Source organism: Phytophthora parasitica, assembly GCF_000247585.1.
Source record: "Phytophthora parasitica INRA-310 unplaced genomic scaffold supercont2.5, whole genome shotgun sequence".
Lineage (NCBI taxonomy): Eukaryota > Oomycota > Peronosporomycetes > Peronosporales > Peronosporaceae > Phytophthora > Phytophthora nicotianae.
In genome coordinates this window covers 262,473-281,921 of record NW_008648991.1, presented here as the reverse complement: position 1 = coordinate 281,921, position 19,449 = coordinate 262,473, and the positions used below count along the sequence as shown (strand labels likewise).

The following is a 19,449-nucleotide window of genomic DNA, read 5'->3' as shown; positions in this document are numbered from 1 at the left end:
CGTTGGCATCAGCACTTTCGTCAACGCTTATTGTGAAATAATCCGACCAATCTCAAAACTATTTGGATACATTAATAAGTGCTGTTCAGACGTAATACATGTACTTGTATACTAGTTCATTAAGCTGCTTGTAGCATTCTAGACTCGGCTAACTCCGTATAATCATACCCGCTTGTTTCTCGTATTACTGGTGACCATGCATGGATTGGCAGTTACCTTACGGTTCCAGCTGTAACGAAGCCCCAGTTCGCATTCCTTATTGGATGCCACCGTTATTTGCATATCTTGAGCTCCAGCCACGCTGAGCGGTGGGCATGGCTAAAGCTCACGAAGAAGAAGAAGAAGTTCCAAATGGGCCCCTTGATAATTACCATTCGATGAGCCAGTTGTTTCCGATTTAGCATGCCCCCTCGACCATTCATCCACAACCATGGTCTAGAGACGATAACACTTCCAGCTGTCCCAGTGGGGGTGTCTGCATGCTTCCCTTTAATTACTCCCCCGAAGCGAGTCGGCACTTACAATACAACAATATCGCCACTTTGTACTAACGTCGAATGAGCCGTTCAGCGTATCCAGTAGAACCTGAGGTTTCGTGTCCACCCTCGTAGGGATGAATAGGAAGAAATGGCACGAGGCCCCTTTTGGAATTAATTCAATGCTCAAACCTGAAGAAGTCTGTGCTGTTTGTGATAGTTTGTCTATGCTGCTCCGCAGATAAACTCGTCGCATAAAGAACGCGTTTAAAATTGAAGACATCAATGATAGCGATAGATAAATCATCCATTTTTTTGTTGAGACATCAGTGATAGCGCGATATCGATATTTGGAAGTGTTGTTTATTGGAGCTCAATGTTTACATCAGGTAATTATCGTGCCGTAGATGCGCTGTCTTTAACTTCACAGTTTGAACGTGATCAGACTAATAGCGCGACTCATCAGATATGGTGGCCAGCCTCGATATCGACTGAGTTTTGTGGTGCAACCAAGAACTCTGGTTACCAGTAGGTTGTCTAGAAATCAATCGCGCAAAATTTCAGACATTTATAAATCGGCGTGTTTAGTGATATGGCGTCAACATCTACGGACTCCCATCCGAGATTTATCCCATTTCTTGTCAACATATTTGTCGTTATTAACAATTCGTTGAACGGTCCATTCACGCGGCGCAGATTCTGCGCGTTGTTGCTCATTTAAGTATAGAATGATGATAACCACGTGGGTATACATCGTCAAAAGCATGCGTGCTAGTAAACGCAATCCCGCCAAACCCTCACTTTCACATTTTTTCGTTTCCCAGCAAGTCCTGACCCAGACGACAACTACACAACTGACGAAATGGTCTCCACTCGTGTCCTCGCTTCGTATGTCTTCGGCTTGGCACTGCTAGCCCTTTCGTCCGCCCAAAACGCCAACGAAGGGTGGATCAAAACCACCATGGACGAGATCGATAAGCAGCGGTTGTACTCGGCGCTGAAGGATGTGAAGTCGTACAGCCCCGGCATCACCACCCTTATTTGTGTTAAGGATACTCTCAGCTTGGAAATGGCCGGTGAACAGGCAGGCAGCACGGGTGGCAGCACACTTAACGCTCCGAACCCCAATGCTGGGAAAGATACGCTCTTTCACTATGATGTGGTTGGCTGCGAGGTGGACGCGGAGGCCGATTTGGGTTTCTGCCATGCGGATCTTACCTGCGATCAAGCACCCTTCGACGTGTACCTCACGCAGCCGACGGGTACCGACACGATCAAGGTGACGTCGGTGTTGGCGAAGAATTGATGACGAAAAGAGTCGCTTCCGAGTCAAATGGCCAGGTTACGGAAATGAAGTCCGAGTTATACATGTAGCCTCTCAAAACAAAAACGTAAACAATTGCAACACACCGACACGTTCCCTCGTCCAGTGTGCCTTAATACTGACCCGTCACTTACTAGTGTAGAATACCTGCAGCCGACATTGGATGGAAAATAGTGTGCCTTACTTTGCGCAAAACAAATGAATGCTTGGATTTCATTCATTCTTGTATTCATGAGGTGTACCTCATCGGAAAAAAGCCGCGACCTAATGGTAAGACACATCCAGTCGAAACTACTTCTGACTCGAGTCAAAAACTCGGTGAACAACCCCGGCTTAGTTCTCCAACACGACACGGTAGCGTGCCCGGCCTTGGCGAACCATATTAAGACCCTCGTTCACCTTGCTCATGGGCAGTTTCTGGATCACCGGACGAACGTTCTTCTCCGATGCCACTTTCAACATGTCCTTGACGTCCTGCAGGCTGCCGATAAAGCTTCCCATCCACTTGATGCCCCTGCCAACGACGAAGAACGGCAGGAACTTGGCTTCTCCGTTCGGTACGGACAATTGTACTAGAGTCCCGCGCTTCCGGATAAGCCCGAGATACAAGTTGTAGGGCATATCAGGGGCATCGGCCGTGAGCAACAGCATATCGACCGACTCGGCGGCCTTCTTTTGGTGCTCAGGGTTGCTCAAGTCGTAGAATTCCTCGGCTCCCAGACCGCGAACTTCTTTCTCCTTCGAAGCTGACCGCGAAAAAGCGATGGGGGTGGCACCCAGAGCATGGATGAACTGAATGGCTAGGTGACCGAGGCCGCCAATACCGATAACACCGACGCGGTCGCCCTCCTTGATGTTTTCACGGTTAAGAGGACCGAAGACCGTAACGCCTGCACACAGCAGAGGAGCCGCCTCGGCCGATGGGATATTGTCCGGAATCTTGAAAGCGAAGTCGCTGTCCAGGCGAATGTACTCGGCGTATCCGCCGTACGTGGGAGTGCCGTCCTTGTATTTCGCGTTGTACGTGAAGACGATGTCATTGCAGTACGCATCCTGGCCAGCAGCACAGTCACGACATTCGTGGCCCTGTTTGTTCAGACAGGCCCACACCTGACAACCAACACCCACACGGTCACCCACTGTCATGTTCTTGACATTGGGGCCCGCCATCGTCACTTCACCGATAATCTCGTGACCAGCTACCACAGGGTAGTTGGCTGGGCCCCAGCCGCTGTCCAGGGTGTGCACGTCCGTACCACATATGCCACAGTGCGAGATTTTGACCTCAATGTCGGCGTCTCCCAATGGACGCGAAGTGTACTTCCAGGGCTTGCACTCTCCAGTGGAATCGAAAGCCGCGTACGCCTTGATGGTCTTAGGAGCGGTGGAAGCCATTGCGTAGTCGCTGGAGGAACGAGGAATAATGGGGGTGTGTTGAGCTAGTTGAAACTGAAAATGAATTCTCCAAGGACTCTGCCAGCTACCTCGAAGTACTTGTTCATGACAAATGACGGAGTTCGTTTGATTATGGAGTGCTGAACTGTAGTGGTTTAGCTCATCCGATGACGGAGTCCGTTTGATTATGGAGTGGCTTGGTATAAAAAAGTGCATGATGATAAGAATAATATATTCCCTGACTCTGATATTTAGCACAATATATGCAGCCAGATCTTGAAGGTTGGGAAATCAGGTGCCAAAGCATATCATCTCCTGCTTCACAACCTCAGTTCTGCCTGATTTCAGTATAGACTCTTGCGTTCATTACACCACTTTTTCAATTCCTGTGACCGCCTACGGAGCATCATGAACGGGTCATCTATTTTCTTATTCGTTAGAGGTGGCAGACTGTAAAGCACCTTAACAGAAAAGGAAATATGAAACGAAGGTAGATAACCTTGCCACCAAAGCATATATTAATACTTGTACATGTAGTTAAAATACTCGATCTGAACAAGAAACAGTCTATAGTTTATTGTTTTTAGCACAATTCCTTAGAAACGTATCTTTTCGAAGGGTCACTCTAGAATCTCCAGTAGCACATCTTCGTCCAGCATGACAAGCAAACGCCGTAGCTCCCACCACTATGGGCAGTATCTACTACTCCTGCTCGTTGCCCTCGTCGCTGCATCTCCTTCCAGCGGTCGAAGCTCGTACCGGAATTCTCGAAAAAGCGGCGGATTCACGACCAACGTGACGGTGGAACAGTACAAGGACGCGTTACAAAATATACAAGATGCCAACGTCTCCGAAAGTCTAGAACTCCTAAGCAAGCTCTCACTCAAGCGATACGAGTTCAAATACGACTCGGTGGAAGGTCGAACTACACTATTGGGGGTGCTGGGCCCTGAACTACGTTCTATAGCTCCCGAAGTGGTGCAAGTTCTACCCGAACGCTACGTGTTCGACCGCGATGGTCGCGGCAAGATCGCGTTGCAGAATTTCCACGTGGTAGACAAGGACGCTCTCTATATGCACAATCTGGGAGCCACCCAGCAGCTCCTTCTCAACTTTAACCGTCAAGAGGAGGAGATCCTAGCACTCAAACAACTGACAGTCGCGCAACAGCAGAAGATCGACGAGTTAAAAGGTTATCTAGAGCAAGAAGCCAGTGTACAACTTGTACAGAAGAGACTGATTGCTGAAGCGGAGTTGGCTCAGACGGAGAAGCTCATTGAGGAAGCCAGAGTGCGTGGAGAGGAAGAACGCAAGACGCTGGACTTAAAACGAGACCATGAGCTGCAGGTGGAGAGCGAGAAGCACGCGTTGGAGCACAAGCGCATGCAAGAGGAAGACGCGGCCCGACGAGATCAGAACCGCGACCTCGTGCAGCTCCAAGAAGAGTCGAATGTCCGCATTGAGCGAGCCAGACGCGAGACGGAGGAGGTTCTTAAGGAGAAACAACTAGCCGCCGACCATGCGCGTGCTTTGTTGGAGCGGAATACGACGCTAGAGAAGGCGGCGATCGACGTGGAAGGCCGAATCCGTCAGCAACGAGCCAATCAGGACATTGAGATGGCTCAACTGCAGCAGCGACTCGAGGCAGACCGCGTTAAGCTCATGCAAGCGCTGCAGGCGACGTTCGACAACCTTGGCCAGGGCATTTCGGTGCTTTTAGCCGATAAACAGAAACTCACCAAATTTGTGGGTGGGTTTGTGGCCTTAGCTGCGGGAATTTACCTCAGTAGAGAAGCTATCCGGATCATCGGGAAGCTGATCGAACAGCGACTAGGGAAACCTTCCCTCATTCGGGAGACGTCTCGATCTTCTGGCGCATTTGGCTTTTTACGTGCTCTGATCAGTCAAAAACCTGCTAAAGGGCAAGATGAACTGGCCGACGTGGTGCTAAGAAGCTCATTAGAGACGCGCGTGCTTGAGATCGCCCGCTCGACGCGCAATGCGATGCTCCATGGCGCTCCGTATCGCCATTTACTGCTCTATGGGCCTCCTGGAACGGGTAAAACGATGGTAGCTAAGCGTCTGGCAAGGGCGTCAGGAATGGACTACGCTATTCTGAGTGGCGGAGACGTGGGTCCATTGGGGTCGGACGCTGTTACAGAGCTCCATGCGCTCTTTAAATGGGCTAATTCATCCCCACGAGGCGTACTGATCTTCATTGATGAGGCAGAAGCTTTCCTTGGCTGTAGAGCCACACGCAAAACCCACATGAGTGAAGCCATGAGGAATGCGTTGAATGCCTTACTGTACCATACAGGAACGCAGTCTAAAAAGTTCATGTTGGTCGTAGCGACCAACAGACCGGAGGATCTGGATACGGCAGTGACGGATCGAATCGATGACACGCTGCACTTTGATTTACCGGAGACGAAGGAGCGTGTGCGGCTGTTGCAAATGTACTTTAACGAGTATGTCGCTCACCTGGCTGCCCCTCCTGATACGGTGACGTTGAAGGGTAAAGTCGACAAGGCGTCGGTCAGTGCGTTGCCTCCTGTGCTGGATGCGAGTGTCATGACGCAGTACGGAGACATGACGTCGGGTATGAGTGGCCGAGAGATCGCTAAGATGATGCTATACATGCAGAGTATTGTGTACGCACAGGACCAAGTAGCCGTGACGCTCAAACTCGTCGACCGAGTCGTCAAAGAGAAAGTGGACGAGCACAAACGCAAATTGGAGCTCAAAAACTATACCGACAAATAATAATAAAAAACATTTTTCAGAAAATTACTTTTACTCCCGTTTGATTGCTATACACAACCGGTACTTTGTCCTGGTGCCCACGTATGCAAAACCTGGAACCGTAATCAGCACTTAACCGTAAGCGAACTACGTCATTAACTCCAGCATGGTATCATACACTACAGTAATGCATTTCACTTTTGAATTTGCAATAAGCCTGACGCTCCTAGAGCTCCCGATAACCATGCCGTATGCTCGCATCAATAGCAACGTCGCTAAGGACAGCGTAGATACCGCCGCCGCAAGCATTGCCGTCGCCAAAACTCTAAACGAGGCGTGGGGGGTCCCTACCCAGTTCATGATGGTGGAGATGAACTTGGGGGTTCCTATGGTCCTGAATTTCAACGACGAGGTACGTCTTTCTAATCATCTACAAGCGTTTTATGGTCTCCTAATGCTACCTCGTTCTACTGCGTAGCCCGCCGCGTATGTGCACGCCCGTACGATCGGCAACGTCGCCGAGAAGAACCCTAAAACGATCGCAATGTTGACGAAGACTGTATCGGAACAGCTGGGTGTTGCTGCTGAGCGCGTGTATGTGGTGCTAGAGGACATCAACGTTGGCAACTGGGGCGCTGCTGGAACGATAGTCATTCCTCCAACCAACAAGCACTGAACGAGCAAATCTAGCGTGTGGTAAACGAGTTGAATTTCAACTTTGAAATAATACACTTTGAGAATTTCCACCCAAAACTGTACCGTCCCTCCAGATGTCACAATCCAACAAGATCAATCTTGGGCATGCATAATCTATTGCTCCCCGTAAACATCACGAGGACCTGGCACATGCCCCGCCAGTCGTCCAGCTCACCCGGATCAGTTCTCGAGGCGGGGAGTGGCCTTTTACTGCGAGCACTTTCGATTCGTCCATATTCCAACAACTTCCTACCATGAGTCGAGACTCTTTAGATGGAAATAACGACTCTGTACTGTCGGAAGTGTTCGCCTTCATTGAAACGTTTAACAGCAGCGACAGCGAGTCAACAAGTAGTGTAGCTTACGAAACTTCGAGTGGGGACTCAAATACCATTCCGTCTCCAGTTCTTCTCGAATCTGCTCTCTCAAGCTTCGCTCCTGTGACATCCAGCCAGCGGAAGAAAAAGGCAAAACGACTGGGTACAATTCCGCAGTCGACAAAGTTCCAGCGCCTACAACGAAGCCAAGTACTGGCTTTGAGGCAGCAAGTGCTTGAATTAACTGCCAGACTTGAGCAACTACAACGCACTCGACGTGATGCGACAAACACAGCGGAGATAGTACACGGTCCCAAGAAGCCGAAGGAATTTCTATCCGTTTGGGAAGACCTCGCCATTGTGCAATGCCAAGAACGCCAGCGCTCAGAACAGACAAACCGCGAGCTGAAGGTGATATTAGCTCGCCAGCGAAAGCTCGAGCAGTCCGTTTGCAAGTTGCTCGGACGGAAAGACACACTGGAGGTTCGTACTATCATCCCGCACGATAATATTGATGTTTACTTATTTTGCTGTTTAACTAGGGAATGGAACTGTTATGCCGTCTCCAACCCATAGCAGAGTCTACAGGTATCAGCCGTTCCCCGCAACTCAACATCGATATCAGCGACGCTGTTATCGCAGAACTGGAGATGACTGCAGCGACGTTATACTTGCGCACGAATTCGCTGTTCCCACCGCTGCAGACTCAGCCTCCAGTCTCCTTCTTCTCACAGGACAAATTCAGTGACCCTCTTGGCACATACATCGAAACGACGACTACCACACCCATGTCGTGTTCTCTGCATCTTGCAGCTGAAATCGTATGGAAAGGGACTACCAAAGAATCACAAGACCAGGAGAAGGTGCCTCGTTTCGTAAGTACAAGTAGCATACTTGCAGCCACTTTCACGGATACTGTGTCTAACGATGTAACCTTCTTATTCTGATAGATGCGAGCGAAGTGTTTCAATTCGTTGGCAAGGAGTTGTAAGCTAGACTTGTACAACACTGTGCGCATCGACGGGCTTAACTTTGTACGCAGGTACATTGATAGAGACCGCGTCGTTCTCGTCAGTGCAGCTACGTGGTTCCTACCAGCTGAGGGAATTCACTTTCAAGATAACGTGTGGACGATCGTAACTCGATCTCCAACGGATCCGCACAACGCTTCTGTCGTCCAGAGCTTTTGTCAGTTTGGTGCGCAATCTTCGGCTCCGATGTCTGAAGAGGCCTTCGCTCCAGCTCAGGAGTACGTCCGAGGGTCAGTGGGAACGAAGCTTCGCCACCTCCAAGAGATGCAACAGAAATTTCTTCTGGAGCATGATGGATCTCAAATCCATGTCTATTAACGATCGAAAGGTAGTGCTGCTAATGTAGCCCTTAACGAATTAATTTGTCCATCAACAACAGTTATCTTTATGTATTTTACTTAGCTCGAAGAAGCAAAATACCAATACTGTATTTCTCCTAGTAATACTAGATCTAGTATCATGTTCACTAAATCTTACATGAAGGTATCGCTGAGTTCGCGAGCCTCGGTCAGTAGCGCGGCAGCCTCGTACTCATCCGAGTCCTTTGGAGTATTCTTCGTCACTTTCAATTCAGCCTTTAGAGACGTCTCCTTCAACGATCCAGCCATAAACTGTCCAAGGTATTTTTGAGCCAGTTCGTTACCGTGAAGCTTCGTCAAAAACGTCTTGGTCTTGTTTTTAGAAATCAGAGTTTTTGCGTTCGTGACACCATGCACGTACATGCGGCCTTGAACCAACGACGACAGGGCGTCGTACTTCTCCGAATCCGCGGCTGTGTGCTTTGTGATTCCCAACTTGGATACGAGTTTCTTCGTGGTCCACTTTTCATTCATGAATTGGTCATAAAACTTGTCAACAAGTGGATTCTTAGTCATCGTCGTCATCTTTAGGATGCTGCTTTTGAGAGGATCGATCTCAATTTTCTCGAGGTTGTCGTAAAACACACGAGCGTCCACCAGCAGTTCGAAAGCCTGGTACTTCTCTGAGGATTTCGGGGTAACCCCTGTGATGCCCAGCTTCTTCTTGAGTGCTTTCTGCGTCAGCGTTCCGCCCACGTACTGCCCAAAGAACGTAATAGCGGGAGAATCTTCACTGAGTTTCGTCAGAATGTCGATTCCGTTGGTCAGCAAGTCATCATCTGTGGCTTTGATAACGATATCCTCGTACATGGCAAACATAAGTATCGAAGTCAAGGCGTGTTCCTCGTCGGAGTCTGGTGACATGCCCTCTACGATTCCAAGCTTGGTCTTGAGTTCATCCAAACTCCACTTCTCATCTCTGAATTTCTTATAAAACTTTTCAGCAAGCTCGTCCCATACTAGATTCATGGTGACAATCAGTCGGACAGACTCGATTCTGTCGCTCAGAGATGACGGGCCCTTGTCAGTAGCTGCTTTGTCGTTCTGAGCATCCTGACCTTCGTACGGCGACAATTGTATTGCAGTATTCTCAATGGAATTCCCCGGCGTCGATAGCTGTCTCGTTACAAGCTTGCCCTCCAGGCCGGTAGTTTTGCTTTCCGTCTGTGGAAATATTTTGTCACCGTGTTCCGCCTCCACTGCTTCGCCTGCAGTCGTGGAGACCACATCAGAGGCCTCAACTAACGCGCCGGTAGTTTGAAAGTAGCTGGCGAAAAGCGTGGCCGCAGTGATAAACATCGTGGTTCTCAAACGCATGGCAGTTTCCAAAAATCACCTGACTTATTTTTTTTTTTTCACTCGTTGGGTTGAATGCAATTTGTGAAATGAGTTCTTGGAGACGAGGTTTACTCGAAAATACAGTTTGCATAGTACAAGTGCACTTCAAGCCGATACTCATCATTTCCGGTTTTCAGAAAAAAGGCGAAACAAGGTTAGGGTATAGAAACAGGGCGGTGATGCAGCCTCCCTCGCCGATATACCGATAATCAAGATTTTTATACATGTACCTTATTGGTACAGATGAACCGGTCTACGATGAGCTCGTCCATCGCGAAATTCTGTCGTGCTTGATAGGGTTTGATTCCATCGTTGACATGAAATTTTCGCCACTGTCCTGGGCGTAGCGACCGCTGTCACGTAAGTTGGGCTCAATGTTTAGGTAGTGCCGCTTTTTGACGAGCAGATTATGTAGTTCCGCTGAGGACGCGGTCGAATATGCAGTGCAACTGTTGATGTGGCTCGATGATGAAGCAGGTATTGTATTATTAATAATAATGCAACAACGGTGCGTTGCTCACCGTCGTGTGCTTGTGGCTTGGAAATCTAATCTCAGCTGAGATCTTATGATTCAAACTCCTTTAATTTCACCTATTTCTTGCGACATTTGAAATTTGGCACTCACTGAATTCGGAGAGTTCTCTTTTTGTAGATTAGCCTTTCTTAGCTAATACACTCCATAGGAACTTTGACCAGGCATAACAAATTGATCGCGTTAAGCCGGTTGGCATTCTTAACCCCTTCAACCCGGAAGATGTATAAGCTGCGTTAGGGGTCGGGAAGTTGCCCCGATAAGGGGGGCTAATGCTATATATACAGCATAAGTAAATATAAGCTTGCTTTCACTATGGTCTTGGAGTTTGCACATCCTTCGGTAAACAAATTTTTATATAACAGATTGAAGCAAGAAAAGATCCGAATCGCCTTTCTCCAGAGGGTACAGGTTGGCGTACCACTCTCCGTTTTCTCGATTTTTGGTATGTACTCTGACAGTTTGAAGCAATCATTTAGATGAAAAATCGAAGATTAGAGGTAACTTTTGCGCCAAATCGCTCGGACCAGTCAGTTGAGATTTTTCGCAGGGAGAAAGAAAGCAATGGTTGGGACGCGCAGTAGCGCTCCGCGTGAGGATGCCGCGGCGCTTCCTGAGTCTGAACGCGGCATGAAGCACTTCCGGCTCATATGGCCTGAATTCAAGAAACGAGGATGGACCTCCAAGCCGCCCCCTTCTCGCGGGATTGAAACGCGATGGAAGTACATCTTGCGTGACGGCAATGCTAACGGCACTATTGGGATCGACTACGTCCTAGGAGAGCAAGCTGTGGTGGACCACGCTACGAATAGTAAGGTATATATATTGATGTGTTATCTGAGTTCTAATGACATGTATCGCATGCACAGTGGTTCGGCAGCAAGCTGTTGATCGGGTCCGCGCAGCTAATGCCGCCAAAGCGACACCAGAAGAACGTCCATCGAGTACCGAGCGTCAGTTATCTGCGGGCAAGGCGCCAGCGAAAAAAAGGTCATCTTCCAAGTTTCCAGCAAGAAGGTCCAAGTCTCCTGCACGAAGGTCCAAGTCCGCTGCGAGTAAGCAGTTAGACAATTCATCAGCGAGGAAGTCGTCGTTCCAGTCACCCATTCGGATGTCGTTTCAGTCATCTGTGCATGATGGCCCACAAGGTACACGACTTGGTTACACTGCATCTACTTATCATTAACCTGTATTTGTTATGCTGTATATCCTGATTTGTTATTCTGTATGATACAGACTTGACCACAAGTGCGTCTCCGGCAAGCGCATCCCAGGTTCGACCACAACCAACATTTTCGTCACCAAATCTGGCGTCACCAACAGGTATGTTGCACGAATTGTTTTCATTTTGTCGATTCATGCTAGTGTGTGCATCTGACACTGCATCCTATTTTCTGGCAGCACATTGCCGAGTGGAGCAATGTCTACATGCATGAGCAACTGGATAATCGAGTGGATACGTACTTCGAAAAGAAGACATCGAGAGAGAGAGAGAGAGAGAGAGAGAGAGAGAGAGAGAGAGAGAGAGAGAGAGAGAGAGAGAGAGAGAGACGTGCTAAGGCTGCTGGAAAAACTGTAACTCCAACAAAGAAGTCGAAGACTCGACGAGATGTTCGGCAACATTTTTTCTCAATCAAGCCGATTTTACCACATGAACTGTGTGTATACATTGGGCGCTTGGTCGCCAGGACCGTTATGCCAAATCGTGAGAAGATGGCCAATCACTGGCATCAAGATGATATCGGCGCGATCTCACGGGGGATTATCGGGAAGTATTTGACACGAGACAGATTTTTAGAGATAACGCGCAATCTCCACTTTAATAACAATCAGGATCCTCGTGCGAAGACCGACCGAGCCTGGAAAATTCGATCCGTAGTCACCATGTTACAGCAGACCTTCGTGGAATCCTACATTCCTCCTGCAGAACTGTCATTTGATGAGGCGATGCTCCCGTCCAGATCATCATATAACCGAACTCGAATGTTCATAAAAGATAAACCCCAGAAGTGGGGTACGAAGCTGTTCATGCTGTGCTGTGTGCACTCTGCTTATTGCATTCGGTAGGAGTGCAAATGGTTTATGCTGTATTGTATGTGTTACTTATGCTGTATATACATTGTTGCGTGTAACAGCTTTGAAGAGTACTGTGGTCAATAGCAGCACATTGCTGAATCTGGAGTTGTGGATATGAAGTCTGGTCCAGCAGCGGTTGTGAGAGAGCGATTTTTGGAGAAAAACCGACTGGCAAGTCGATGAGGCTTGTTGTAGTCGATCGGTTCTACACTTCTATCGTTCTTGCAGTCCAGCTTTTGATTATGGGATTTTACACTATCGGAACCATTATGACAAATTGCCGAGGCTTCTGCAAGGTTGTGGTCGCCAAGATGAAGAAGAGACCCAAAGACATCCCGCGTGGCACAGTGACGTTTGCACGGTCCAAGCACGTCAACAATATGACTGCAATTTGCTGGTTGGATAGAAAGCCTGTACACTTTCTTTCGGTTGGTGGAAATTTCTCGCTTGATCGCGTGGCTCGCCGGGAGAAGCCAGGGGAGCAAAACTAAATTGCGTGCCCTTAGGTGATCAAGGACTATCAACGTTTCATGGGAGGAGTTGATATGCACGATCAACTCCGTCTACAACGATACTCAGTGCAGCGGGCTATCACGTACCGGAAGTACTACAAGTCTCTGTTTCTGGGGTTGGTCGATCTTGCGATCACCAACTGGTTCATCGTGCATCGTGCATACTGCAAAAGCAAGAAGACCAAGGGAATGACTCACGTCCGGTACATGTGTGCTCTGCACCAGCAGTTGATTGCACTCACTGCAGAAGACATGTACGAAGAAAGCGCCTTCCTGCCTGGTACGTAATTCCTATGATGTATCCTCATGTTGTATATACAACTTAATTGAGCTGTATGTACAGGCGAAGACGCTATTGCAGAAGATGAAAATGCTCAAAAAGCAGCGCCTACGGGACACAGTCCCAAGCAAAACAACGACTGGCGTGACCACTCTGGACAGCGAAAGCGAGCCCAGAAAAATTGCAAAGTGTGCGCTATGAGAACGGCAGGCAAGCGCGGGGTTACTACTACTTACTTCTGCGATAGCTGTGACTTCGCAGGACCCATCTATTTGTGTGTGAAGCCAAAGTGGCTGGAGGCGAACGAGATGATGAGCTGTTGAAAGATTTGGCACACCATCTCCAAGAACGGTAAAGAGATTCCAGAGGCCATGAAGACCAAGTTCCGCGTGGGTGCTCCGAGGCTGGTGGGCTCTCCAGGGAAGTTGCCAGCCAAGCGTCGACGCGTAGGCTCTGCAGAATCGGAAGACTCTGAAGACTCCGATGGTTCTGAAGAACCCAAGTAGGTTCGAGTAGTAATGGATTTGTGAACAAAGTTCGTGTTTCGTCTTTAAGCTATACGTTTTGTTTATGAAAGAAGTTTTCAAAAAGGCACTTGTCATCTGTGGGGTGTGGCCTGTTCAGAGAGCTCAATCGCTCACACTTAGTTGATATCAAGCAGTAGCCAGGCCATCCAAGACCTTGCTAGGTCTGATTGGCTAGATACGTATATCGTTATCATTGATTGCTCAATGGACGATATATTTTACTTGCGAAAAGTATAGCTTTATGAGTAGCCTATCTAATGCACGCTTTCTCGAGTTTTAGTGAAAAATTTCTCTACAGATCCGCGGCTCTCGCGCCAGCCGACTGGTAAGAGGCTTGGTCCATGCAACATAATCGGACGAGTGGGCAACACACCGTTTTTAGCACAGCTGTAACAGCGTACATAGCTCATGTGTAGCTGTAGTTATACCGGATAGAGGTTCCTATGCACGGGTATATATACAGCAAAAGTAACAACCAACCCCTACTGGTACGGACTCTCGCACGTCCTATCCGACTCCGTTCCCCTAGGGTATAGTGAAACCCATAAAAACGTACCATGCATATACAGCGTAGGCTAGAAAAAGGCAACAAAAATCTTTCGGGTTGAAGGTGTTAAAATTAGGTGGGATTCGAAAGAAATATTTCAAATATGGATTTATCTGACGATGCACTTATTTCCACTGAGAGTGAGTTGTACTGAAATGGTACTGCCAGTAAGCAAAATCTTTAAATTCGACCTCACTTAGTTTTTTCTATCATCGCATTGTGGCAAGTTTCAATGAACTATATGAAAAGGAAGTTGTCCTATCGAGTACGACCGGATATCGTGATATACGAGCGAGTCTTAGCCATGTTTATCCGTCATTTCTTTTTTTATTTTTATTGGTTGCTACGATTTTGTTATATCCTGCAATTAGCAGGCTTAGAGCTATGCCATAGACAATCCGAATTGATTTACGTTTTTGTGGGCATATATATATATATATATATACTGTCCCACTTGATGAGTGCCATGGCACCAGAAATAAATAAGCATAACGTACTCATTTCGGATAGCGCCATAGACGAGTTTTCTGTCGTGAATACTAGCAAGTGGAAATCCCTCGATAAAGCGTGGCCCAGGCCTTCAATTTGTGGTAGTTTCGTGTGGGTGAGTCCCTTGGACAGGTGACAGTGCACCCGCTGCAACATCCAATTGTTAGCTCGCAAAAACCATATCTAACCATACAAAGCATCAAATACCAATCTTCTTAGACAATTCTGGGCTGATCATTGGCAGTCGCATATAAAGGACACCCGGAGCAAGCCACTTTGACAATTTCAAATATAGCTTGATAACGCTACTTTTACCTTTACAGCGGTATCAGTGATTACCTGGAGGTTTACAAGATTTTAGAATTCGTCGAGTCGAACTGCACGACTATGGATTTGAAACTGAAACGCCCAAATAAACCACAGTGTGCTTAATGTACGTACAATCGGGTTCTTGCTTTCGGCCCGTTGGTTTTTCGAAATGGGTATACCCGATCCCTATCCTGGTGCCCGATTATCATCATTATTGCATCAACATAACCGTAAACATTCTGAGAGATCTCTTAATTCGTACCGTAAAAGGTTCAACAGTTATATAGACATTTTTGCAATACAAAAACGAAGATATACGTTTTACACCAGCATAAAATGGTCACACAACACAACAACTTCAACAATTTGATGTCTGAAGTTGGGTATCTTGTTTACTGTAACCGGACGGGTCAACGGCGGCACCTGGCAGCGTCGACGGCCTGGTCGGGGGAAAGAACCGTCTTCATTTTGAGTTTTGCCGCGGACAAAACACTACCATTTACCCGCTAGGCGCCGCAATGCGGGGAGTATTCAACGTTGTCATAGTGTTGGCAGTCCTTGCCAGCAGCTCAGTGATTGCTAACCAGCCTGGTGTTTTAACGAAAGCCGATCCTGATCTTGTGGTCCGTGATGGTACGTCTCACACGCGACTCCTTCGAGTCAACGACGAGGGAGATGACGACTTGAAGCTTTCTGAAGCTAACGAAGAGCGCGCGAAGATATCGGGGCAGAGAGAAATCGCCAAGATGTTCAATCTGAAGCAGAAAGAGTTTGACGCGATTGTAGCAAAAGCGAAACGCCATAACCTCTCTGCTGCGAAAAAGATTCAGAAGAACCCCCTACGTGGCCCCGATGATCTGAAAAGTTTGGAAGTCCAGAAATTCATGCGCATTTATGCGAAGATCAAAAACCCTGAGAAGGCTAAGAACCTGGGATACTTCAAGAATTCCGAGCAGTTTGCAAGGTACAAAGCTTTTATCAAGCAACCGGTCAGCACAGTCTGAATCCAAGGGTGTGTGGCGCTTCACTTTGGTACGAACCAGCTAACGAGGTTGTACAGCTTTGTGTAAAATGAGAATATCGATTCACGCTGTCGTTCATGCTGTTCGCATTTGAGCGGAAAATTATATCATCGCCCTTGTCCTACTACCTGTTATTTTCTCTGTATACTACATCTACATGTAGACTAGTCTCTTGATTTTATATTCGAGTGTTTACAGAAGTGCGGTTCTGCCTAAATAAAACTCTATGCGTTTATTCTCAATACTAAAAAAAATCGCTATACTAAGCTCTCTCTCCCACACAAATGGAACTGTACTACGTAGTGTATTGCTCATTGCAGATATTTCGGCCCAGGCCTTTATATTATCTCGGTTATAAACCTGAGTTTAAATTAGCCAGGTCTCACTTACGACTGATTATAAAAAAAACATTTCTAACTCGATCAGCTGAGCTATAAACTCGTATCTCCTACATAAATGCTAGTTGCGAGTTTAAAACGCATAATTGCCCTCCAGCAGGGCAAAAACGACTTCACTGTACCAAATCAGACCGCTTCCTCAAAGTGAAATCACTATAGAGTTTGCATGTCTCATGAAAACTCGGATTTAGTGGTATTTAGAGGTCTAAATAGAGGGCAAAGTATCTGCAATGGGCAGATACTTTGCCCTCTATAGGAGCGACTCCTGTATTTCTTGCCAAAAGTGGCGTTACTTGCTTTGAGAGAGATTAAAAATGTACATTGAGGATAAGATTGAGAATGTTATATTGTATAACAGCACAACAACTCAAAAAAAGGAACGTGAATGTTGCTTGTGTCGGCTGGGTGCGACATCAAATTCCAGTCACACGGGGGATATTGCTTGGAAGAGAGCGGGTTAAACTGAAATGCTACAAATGACCCAAATTTGATTGAGACAAGGGATAGCGCCGTTTAGACGCAGAAATTGGGTCGCCAAAGGGGCCCAAGTTGGACCCCTTCAGAGCTGGCCAGCAGATGCTGCGTTAGTCTGATCCCCGTGGACTTTATATGATGACAGCGGCAGCACAATTTTTATGTGGGGCTTCGCAGCCACGTCATCTCCCTCGCTAAAACACTCCAGGGAGGGATTGCTATCGACATCTTCGCCACCAGATGTTGTTAAAATCTGCTGCCACTGCGTTCCAACTCAACTGTTTCGGGAGACTGCACGGAAGAACGAAATTAACGAGTCGGTAGTGAGGGAAGCCGTCGCGCAGCCCGCAAAGAGTAGCCGAAGCGATAAACACGATGTTGGTCGTACGAATAGTGGCTTCCGACAGACAACAGACTGAGACGCTTGGTCTTTACATCCTCGAAGAAAATTGGGAAGTGCGATCTCTAGTAAGAGCGAGTTTTAATAATAAAGCGTATGTTGTGGTAAAGTATTGTATATCTATACCGGAAACTATCCCCGTCAAACCCGGAGTCCTCTACATCTTTTTTTTTGTGAGAGCATGTCGATTCGAAGTGCCGTTGCCCAGACAAGCTCCCCATCACGAAATTGAAACGTCCAGCGTGCAAAAGAATAAGTAAAAGTATTAGAAGCGCAATGGGCACCGGAGCTTTTTCTGAAGTCAGTGTTAATCGGGAAATACGCACGCTTTGGATAAGTGACCAACAAAAGCACGACGGACGATGCATTTCAACAAGCAAATAGATGGAGTAATTCGATGAGACTGAGTTTTTTTTTAGAGCAATAGCAGAAAGTTGTTTCCAGCTAAAAAAAAAAAAAAAAAAACTAGGATCTCTTAAGATATTTTTTTTTTTACTTCCACACACCCATTAGGATGATCTACAAAAGAAAACAAGTCCCTAAAATACCACAGTGTGGCTAGCTCATTCCATGTATTGTCCATCAAACCTCATCGAAACTTTTTTAAACTCAGTTCCTCGCCTTGTTCCACACCCACTTGTTGCCAGAATACTTGGTGCCGTCTTCGACAGGACATCCGCCATGAAGACTCATGGGATCCCCTTCTCCATTGGGCAGCATACTGTAGAAAACAATGACCTTACGCTTCTTCGGAGGAACTTTCAGTCCTTTACTACAGTCTTTCATCGACTGTGGTCGAGGTGTTCCACCCGCTCTCGGGAAGATCGTGTGACCGCCCTTGGCCACGTCCGACATGTACCAGAACACTGTGATCATACGGTTCTTATAGCCATAGTCGATGGATTCCAGCACATGAGGCGAGTTCTTATGGTGTTCCACCGGGAAATAGTCCGTATGATGGTCGTACTTCTGCGTCTCCTCGTAACGAAGCACCTGCACGTCTTCCTGATGATCTATTGCGACCTTCGTCAGGTCTGCTACTCGTTGATCAATCTCACCAAGTTTTGGGTGTTTACTCGACGACAAAAAGTACGTCGTGCTCGTTCGCCAGTCTGTGGCTGCTCGGTTCTCATGTCCGTCCATCAGCGTCACAGTCGACGGCTTTAGATGTTCCAAGGACAAGTCCATGATGATGTCAATCTCGTCGTCCTTGAGAAATTCCTCCACACTGAAGACAAGAGGAATCATACTCAAAGTCTCAAGCACCACGTCGCCCTTGCCAGCCACGTCCTTAACCAAAGCTACAAAATTTCATTGTTAGATTCCGAGATTTTGTAACTTCTCAAACATTCACAAACTTACTCTTGTGACCGATTCGAATACCCGGCCAGACAAACTGACCTCCTTCGAAGAGGAAGATGATTTGGTTCACCATTTCATCCAGTCTCTCAAGTTTCGTGCCTTCGGGGGTGAAAAATGCGTACGGCTGCTTATATTGCCTAGCAACTTCATCTTTCGGCCCTTGAATTTCCAACGTTTTCTCCAGTTGCGTCTTCAAGTCTGTAAACTCAGTTTTACTCTGAATCCTCATGGACGGCGCATTTCCATGCTTGAAAGCAGTAATACCCAGACTGTAAACGAGTCCAATTAGTATAAAGTGACAGAGTTGACAAGGTCCTCTTACGTCCACTTACTCTCCCTCCGGACGTTTCTGGATGCAGAGAACGTGGAAGCCCTTCACAGGAAGCACATCGGTCAAATACTGCTCGGCTACTGTACAGTCCACGCCATCGACGGTCGTGTTGCTGAAGGAGACACCGGTGTAGGTGGACACCAGCTGGCGAAGCTCGGAAGGGTCCACTACGGCCACTGCAGCTGCCACTACCGCCACAAGTCCCACTGCCAGCACAGAGAAAAAGGGGAAGGCGTGAGGCGCAGGAGCCTCAGCGGACGTCTCGGGTTTGCTCCCCATTGTTGTCGAAGTGGCGACACAATTCTGAGCTTTAATCACTTAACCGTAATATAGCGTATTTATGCTATATCATGGTATCACCAACTTCAATAATATTATTGAAGACCACTCTAATACTTTACCACAATGCAATCCGAAATATTTCTGCGTAAATCGCAGACAATCAATTGATGATACATGTATACCAAATCCGCATACCTTGCATGAAGCCCCCTCTTTTCATTCTGCAATTT

General features: G+C 47.4%; 9 protein-coding genes across 10 annotated transcripts; 6 read left to right on the top strand and 3 right to left on the bottom strand.

Moving 5' to 3' along the window:
- Positions 1-1,240: 1,240 nt before the first annotated feature.
- Positions 1,241-1,782, top strand: PPTG_04472 (hypothetical protein; the record flags this gene model as incomplete). The annotated part of the gene is made up of 2 exons (XM_008896715.1): positions 1,241-1,250; positions 1,301-1,782. The coding sequence occupies 2 exons, from the start codon at positions 1,241-1,243 to the stop codon at positions 1,780-1,782; spliced, it is 492 nt and encodes a 163-aa protein (XP_008894963.1).
- Positions 1,783-2,006: 224 nt separating this feature from the next.
- PPTG_04471 (hypothetical protein) lies at positions 2,007-3,195 on the bottom strand (the record flags this gene model as incomplete). Its single annotated transcript, XM_008896714.1, has 1 exon — positions 2,007-3,195. One exon carries the CDS (start codon positions 3,193-3,195, stop codon positions 2,134-2,136), a length of 1,062 nt encoding a protein of 353 aa, XP_008894962.1. The 3' UTR covers positions 2,007-2,133.
- A 589-nt stretch (positions 3,196-3,784) lies between these two features.
- On the top strand, positions 3,785-5,982 carry PPTG_04470 (hypothetical protein). The gene has a single exon (XM_008896713.1). The coding sequence runs from the start codon at positions 3,853-3,855 to the stop codon at positions 5,956-5,958; it is 2,106 nt and encodes a 701-aa protein (XP_008894961.1). The 5' UTR covers positions 3,785-3,852; the 3' UTR covers positions 5,959-5,982.
- Positions 5,983-6,132: 150 nt separating this feature from the next.
- Positions 6,133-6,686, top strand: PPTG_04469 (hypothetical protein). The gene is made up of 2 exons (XM_008896712.1): positions 6,133-6,349; positions 6,416-6,686. Exons 1-2 carry the CDS (start codon positions 6,182-6,184, stop codon positions 6,611-6,613), a joined length of 366 nt encoding a protein of 121 aa, XP_008894960.1. The 5' UTR covers positions 6,133-6,181; the 3' UTR covers positions 6,614-6,686.
- Positions 6,687-6,809: 123 nt separating this feature from the next.
- PPTG_04468 lies at positions 6,810-8,426 on the top strand. Of its 2 annotated transcripts, XM_008896710.1 has the most exons (3): positions 6,810-7,433; positions 7,493-7,825; positions 7,901-8,426. In XM_008896710.1, the coding sequence occupies exons 1-3, from the start codon at positions 6,888-6,890 to the stop codon at positions 8,297-8,299; spliced, it is 1,278 nt and encodes a 425-aa protein (XP_008894958.1). In that variant the 5' UTR covers positions 6,810-6,887; the 3' UTR covers positions 8,300-8,426. The 2 variants fall into 2 exon arrangements, with proteins under 2 accessions (XP_008894958.1, XP_008894959.1); XM_008896711.1 differs by having other exon boundaries at positions 7,493-8,426.
- Positions 8,427-8,454: 28 nt separating this feature from the next.
- Positions 8,455-9,639, bottom strand: PPTG_04467 (hypothetical protein; the record flags this gene model as incomplete). Its single annotated transcript, XM_008896709.1, has 1 exon — positions 8,455-9,639. One exon carries the CDS (start codon positions 9,637-9,639, stop codon positions 8,455-8,457), a length of 1,185 nt encoding a protein of 394 aa, XP_008894957.1.
- A 1,135-nt stretch (positions 9,640-10,774) lies between these two features.
- Positions 10,775-12,089, top strand: PPTG_04466 (hypothetical protein; the record flags this gene model as incomplete). Its single annotated transcript, XM_008896708.1, has 5 exons — positions 10,775-11,026; positions 11,080-11,163; positions 11,201-11,265; positions 11,447-11,533; positions 12,044-12,089. The coding sequence occupies 5 exons, from the start codon at positions 10,775-10,777 to the stop codon at positions 12,087-12,089; spliced, it is 534 nt and encodes a 177-aa protein (XP_008894956.1).
- Positions 12,090-15,468: 3,379 nt separating this feature from the next.
- PPTG_04465 (hypothetical protein) lies at positions 15,469-15,954 on the top strand (the record flags this gene model as incomplete). Its single annotated transcript, XM_008896707.1, has 1 exon — positions 15,469-15,954. The coding sequence occupies one exon, from the start codon at positions 15,469-15,471 to the stop codon at positions 15,952-15,954; it is 486 nt and encodes a 161-aa protein (XP_008894955.1).
- A 1,755-nt stretch (positions 15,955-17,709) lies between these two features.
- Positions 17,710-19,254, bottom strand: PPTG_04464 (hypothetical protein). The gene is made up of 3 exons (XM_008896706.1): positions 18,939-19,254; positions 18,607-18,875; positions 17,710-18,545 (listed from the first exon to the last, which is right to left on the bottom strand). Exons 1-3 carry the CDS (start codon positions 19,214-19,216, stop codon positions 17,854-17,856), a joined length of 1,239 nt encoding a protein of 412 aa, XP_008894954.1. The 5' UTR covers positions 19,217-19,254; the 3' UTR covers positions 17,710-17,853.
- Between the last annotated feature and the right edge of the window lie 195 nt (positions 19,255-19,449).